At 33.4% G+C, this 5,861-nt stretch overlaps 1 protein-coding gene across 2 annotated transcripts; it reads right to left on the bottom strand.

The window, feature by feature from the left end:
* Positions 1-4,452: 4,452 nt before the first annotated feature.
* Positions 4,453-5,626, bottom strand: LOC112525853 (uncharacterized protein YnbD-like). 2 transcript variants are annotated; one of them, XM_025136144.1, is made up of 2 exons: positions 5,044-5,626; positions 4,453-4,977 (listed from the first exon to the last, which is right to left on the bottom strand). In XM_025136144.1, the coding sequence occupies exons 1-2, from the start codon at positions 5,585-5,587 to the stop codon at positions 4,775-4,777; spliced, it is 747 nt and encodes a 248-aa protein (XP_024991912.1). In that variant the 5' UTR covers positions 5,588-5,626; the 3' UTR covers positions 4,453-4,774. The 2 variants fall into 2 exon arrangements, with proteins under 2 accessions (XP_024991912.1, XP_024991913.1); XM_025136145.1 differs by having other exon boundaries at positions 4,453-4,956.
* Positions 5,627-5,861: the final 235 nt, after the last annotated feature.

Here is a 5,861-nt window from a genome sequence, read left to right as displayed (position 1 = left end):
GGTTCCAACCGAATCCGGTAAACCTGCTTTGACCTTGAGGTTTTCTCCGTCTACTTTGGTTCCGGTTGTAGATGGTTTTCCTTGCGTTTGCGGCTATTGAGGTTTTGGGTTTCAACTTCAAGTTTTGCTTCATGTAAATTCCATGTCTAAAATGTGATATTTTAACTCCTCTACCTTGCTCCAAAGTCCTTAACTCACGAAGTCCTTCCAAATTCCTGAAGCGTCCCAAGGAAGGCCTATATACCTTGCTTCAAGATTCATGATGAGGTTATTTGTAGGCTTTGTTTTGTCATTTCTTGTCTTTTTTGTTTTCTCTACCGACGAAGGTTTAAATTTGTGCATCTCAGAGGTATCAGTTTGTTTTTGAAATTCTAAACCCACTTTCCGTTCTCGAATGGGAATGAATTTTAATAGAAATAAACTGGTAATATCTCTGTCATGTTTTTTCAGCTTTTCGTGGATTTTGGTATTCGTAAGAAGATTTTGTTGAGCCTCGTTATGAAGATGAGTGGATTGTTGACTTGACATGTTATGAGGTGTGACTTATTTTGAATCCAGTTAGTGTATGGTTATTAGTTGGAATTAAGTTTCATATCTATATAATACATACAACATGTCTCTCCCTGCTTCTGAATATATAGAGTTATTTGTTTTCTTGGCCTTTTGCTTGTTTGTTGACTTTCATTTCCATGGTTATTTGATTTAATGCACTCACCTTAGATGCCATTTTTACTCTCGCAAGCCTCCACTTGCTTTGCTTACTTGGTTGTTCTCACAAGGATAACGGTAAACCTGCCTTGACCTCGAGGTTTTTTGTGCACACTTTTGTTCTTGATGTAGATGGTTTTCCTTGCGTTTTTTCACTCCTGGAGGTTTTGGGTTTCAACTTCAAGTTTTGCTTGTAGCCAATTCCATGTGTTGTGTTTTATGATTTTGTAGATTAAGGGGTCGTTTACTAACGCTTACCAGGTAAGTGCTTATTAGTCACTTTTACGTTATAGAATGAACATGACAATAATTGAGAATCTTACCTGTACGAGGGATAACAAGGACTAGAAGTCTTACCCTGTAAGTGAGAGTGACAACCCTTACCCGGGTTTTGAGTTTTAAGTTCAAAAGTTTTGCTTCTAGCCAATTCCAAATTTTGGGTGTGTTATGTTGTAGATTAAATGTTTGGTTGGTTTCAAGTTTGCCTCCTGTATTGCAACAAGCATTCCAAATTTTGAATTTTACTTTGTGTTGATTTAGAATTTGTGCATTTTGAAGTTGCATTTTTTCTTTGAAATGGAAATTTTTTATGCGTAATTTGCAAATCTTTTGTGCTATACTTCCTAAACTACTTTGGTTTTGATTTTTTACTTGATGACTTATTTGATTTTTTGTATTCTTGTTGATCTTCATTTTTTACCTTGGTTCCATTTTTACTATGGCAAGCCTTGACTTCCGATGTCCTCTGCAATGGATTCCGGTATACCTGCTTGACCTTGAGGTTGTAACTTGTATTTACAATTATATGAAAATAACATAAAGGGATTTTAGAGAACGCTTCCGTCATCCATATGGCAATGGTTATTGGTTATTGGTTAGGTTGAGGTTTTGGAATCTTTAAATATACTTCTCGGTAGTGGTTCAACATCTCCACCGTTAAACATGTTGAATATACAAATATTATATATATATATATATATATATATACAAATATTATATATATATATATATATATATATATATATATAAAGGGAGGTAGATTTATACGAGAATAGTACATATTTAAGAAAATAATAAAATGATTAAATCACATGTGATTTTATACTGACATCACGAATAAAATGACGTGATTCTCGCAACTTGAGGTCGTGGCCAAAGTCGTCCGTGCCCCCTTTTTACCCGTTTATGTAAAATCACATGTGATTTTGTACATAATTTGTCTAATTTTCTTTTCTTAAATATGTATCATTAGTACCTAGGTAGAGGAAGCTGATCTGCCGTACGCACTTCCGACTGACACAGTCGACAGCTTGAGGAATAAATGTGCTTTAATACTTTCCGAGTTTTGCAAGAATAATAATCGTGAACATGAGACCTTCATCGATATCATACAAGAACTGACCTTAAAAAACAAGATAAGCGAAGGTGATGATTCTCGTAAGAATCTACCTCGCATGTAATGACAGATCACAACCATATTAAAAGCTTGTGGTAAGAATGGGTTTCGTTTGAGTGCTCAAAAATAATATTTCAAAGCTTTCGTATGTTCTCCGTTACTTGTGTGGATAAGTCCTATGTTATAGAGTATATAACTTCGGTCATAGGGATCAATTTCTAGTCGTATTGCTTCATAATAATTCTGTAAAACTTTCGCATAATTTCCTTCAGGTTGAGCTGACATCCGTTATGGTCGTCATTCAATTCAAAGAATCTCCGTTGCAAAACCATACATGAGATTTTCATCTCATATGGCATTCGAGTAACCAACGATTTATACACCCAATATTTGGTTGTTTTGTTTGACTTGATTCTGTYGAGTAAATACAATCAAGCGCAATCAGATTTTGATGCAACGAAAAAGAAAAGATACAAAATCAATATCACTAAAAGAAAATGGGTATAAAAATTTATTAGATACAACAGTCAATGGTATCTAATAAGTTCTACCTATTATTGGATTTGAACTAATGACTCTTGTCGTATGAAAGCAATACTCTAACCGTTTGAGTTAAGTGAGTCATTTATCTTCACAAAGAAAACCAAACGGGACTCATCTATATATACAGACTTAATCAAATGAAAATCATTTATTTAAGTTAATTATGTTATTTACTAAATAAATAGAAAAGATAATGTAGTAATGAAAAATACAACTTTTAACTCATAAATGCATTTAATTAATACTAGAAGGGTACTCGGACAATGCAGCGAGATACATCTCAATTTTAATGTTATATTTTTTTAATTGTCTCTGTTGATGTTATAATACTTTTTATGTGTTTTTAAGAAAACAATAATGATTTTATTTTTGAATAAAATATAAATTTGAAGATATCATAAAAATTTGAAAAAAATATATCAATGTTAGCATCAAATCAAATATTTAGAAATTCTCAATTTTTATGTAATTTGTTTAATTTAATTTTTTTATTATAATTTATTTTAAGTTTAATAATAAAACAATTTATTTTTGGTTTAATAATATAACATTTCATAAAGATAATAATTAATTATTCTGTTAGAACTCAATGATTATCTTAATTATGTTTTAGATTTTTTATATTTAAAATGAGATGTTTATTATGTATTTGATTATTTTTATCTGCAGTTAGTTACATGAATTCAGATTTGGAGCTTTAATAAGTTGTATTTATACACAATCTATTTGTAATCTTGAGTTTTACATAACATGCATTAATAAACAGTACTGTATGCATAAAAAATGGTTTTTGTCAAATAATTTTTAATATAGTATTGATATTGCTTCCATAAATAAGAAATTCTTAATTGCTCCATAAAAACATTAATTTATTAATCACAATATATATCCAGGTTTTTACATAATGTTTTTGTAAGGATTTTTAATTCTTTTTCCTTCTTGGTGTTGTTATGTCACATATTATTCACAAGATGCGAAAAAAATAGATGATCATAATATTTAACTGAAATAATATATTTAATAGTGGTTCACATCGTTATCTTATAGGCTTTTGGTTATGGGTTCGTTATATACTCGATGGGAACAAATTTGATAATCGATTTTTTTCAACAATGTGTATCACTAGTTTTTACTCATGGATCTCTAAATTGTACGGATCTCGGGAGTCGCATTACATCGGTCTAGAGTCCCCTAATCGACCAAGCTACAAAGCACATACATGAGATTTATTATATAAAACGATATCATTTTGATCTTATATTTATTTTTCGTTCGTAAATTACCCAAAACGGAACGTTACATCATTAAAATATTGAAAGATGCAACCACCCCATCTACATTCAACCATCTCTACTTGTCCTTTTCTTTGTCCTTGACTTCTGATACCTTCATAAACCCCTTATAAATTGCACTAAACATCATCAACATCATATTATATACACTTAGGAGAGTAATTAAAATGAAATACATGAGGCTTCACAGGTGCAAGGTCGAAGAAAACGAGCACGATTTTACGGCGGAAAACAAGCGATCAACATCAAGCGATGGTCAGAAAGTGAAACGATTCTCAGAAGCAATACAAAAACTTCTAGCCACGTACAAGGGTCGACAACAAGATTCCACTCGTGATATCATACAAAATCACTCCAACAAGGCTGGTAAAAGAACCAACGGATAGATTTGGAAGCAAGCTCGAGCTTCGGTTGTTATAGCTCACTGCTCATATATATATATATATATATATATATATATATATAGTTTGGCAATAAATCATCTTGATGACTTGTTGAGTTGATTCAAAATAAGCATTTACAATAATTTAGTGAAAACTTCTAAATGCTTTGGTGGTTGGGCTCATTTTTTGAGTGCTCCACTCATAGCCTGAATCAATACCGACAAATTGCGACAGTACTAAATCAACCTTATAAACTTAATAACCATAATTGTTATTCACGCTTGGAGTCAGACCTGAACATATGAAATATTCCACCATATCCCCCAGGATCTCAACCAATGCACCACAACCTCATGGTTAGTTGGGTTCATTTTTTTTTGGCCATATTTAGGCTTCCAACATCTCCACCACAAATCAAACATTACCACCAACTTACCCAATTTGTAATGTAGCTAATGAAGAAGGTGCATTGAGTCTGGTTTTAGAGGAGGAAACAACCGGTTGTTTGACCATTGTTGTAAGGTGGTGCGGTGGTGATCTCTTATTCGCGCACTCGGTCGTTTTTCTCTGATCAAGTCCTCCGCAGCTTGCAGGCTATCGACGACACCCAAAGCCACCAATAAACCACACATCACTGCCACACTTCTTCCATGACCTAATGTAATATATAATTAGTGGAACAAAGGAAGGATCAAAAGAATTGATGAAATCAATTAATTACCAGAAGCACAATGAATGAAAACAGGGGTATTCTGAGCTCTCTTTCTACAACCCCACAAAACAGCTGATTCAATAGCATCTGGATCAGGCGAGCTTGTATCCCACGTCGGAATACACAAATACCCATTGCCGGAAATATCAAAAACCCTAGGAAATTCACAGGTGCAATCTATGATAGCAGGGTCACCGGAGGGGATTTTTTCCGGCGAAGAAGGCCACCCACCAACATACAAACCATCAGACACCTGATTGTAAGGGGGTTCTCTTCTTTTCAACCTTTTCAGTGATGCAATCAATCGGACATAATACAAGTAAGGGCTGAATATGATTCGAGACCAAATTGGGAAAGACCCATCTGTGTTTTTCCCCAAGAGGATTGGGAAATTGATTGAGGGGTGTGAAGCGATTGAAACAAGAAATGATATAAAAGATGCATATAAAAAGGGAAGTGACAGTAAAGTAAATCCTAGGGTTCTTAGATATGAGAAGATTATGAATAAAATTGCTGATTTCAATCCCATATGAATACATAATCCATACTTCATCCCTGATACAATCGCGGAATGAAACTACCCAACTTTTCCAGTTTTCCGATTAGATAGATGGTTATGCCGACTGATTTCTTCTTTGTCAGCTTTTGAGGTTGACTTTTTTTTTTTTGTCAGCTTTTGAGGTGCGTTTATAATGGCAACTACCATAGGAATCAGCAACAACACAACAAACGCATACGGTGTCCTGATTGGTTTGAGGTTGATTTCAAAGGTCAAAAAATATAAGAAGATCTCAGGTTTAAATCTAAGCAGAAATAAAAACATCTTT

This window comes from Cynara cardunculus (assembly GCF_001531365.2).
Source record: "Cynara cardunculus var. scolymus isolate 2C chromosome LG 13, CcrdV1, whole genome shotgun sequence".
Taxonomy (NCBI): domain Eukaryota; kingdom Viridiplantae; phylum Streptophyta; class Magnoliopsida; order Asterales; family Asteraceae; genus Cynara; species Cynara cardunculus.
Note: the sequence above shows the minus strand (reverse complement) of the source record. Positions and strands in the feature narration are given on the sequence as shown.

Excerpts from the sequence above, each read along its gene's own strand:
- LOC112525853 (XM_025136144.1), bottom strand. The coding sequence starts at position 5,587 with ATGAAGTATGGATTATGTATTCATATGGGATTGAAATCAGCAATTTTA. Across the intron at positions 4,978-5,043 it reads TTTCATTCATTGTGCTTCTG|GTCATGGAAGAAGTGTGGCA; the intron begins GTAATTAATTGA and ends ATATTACATTAG.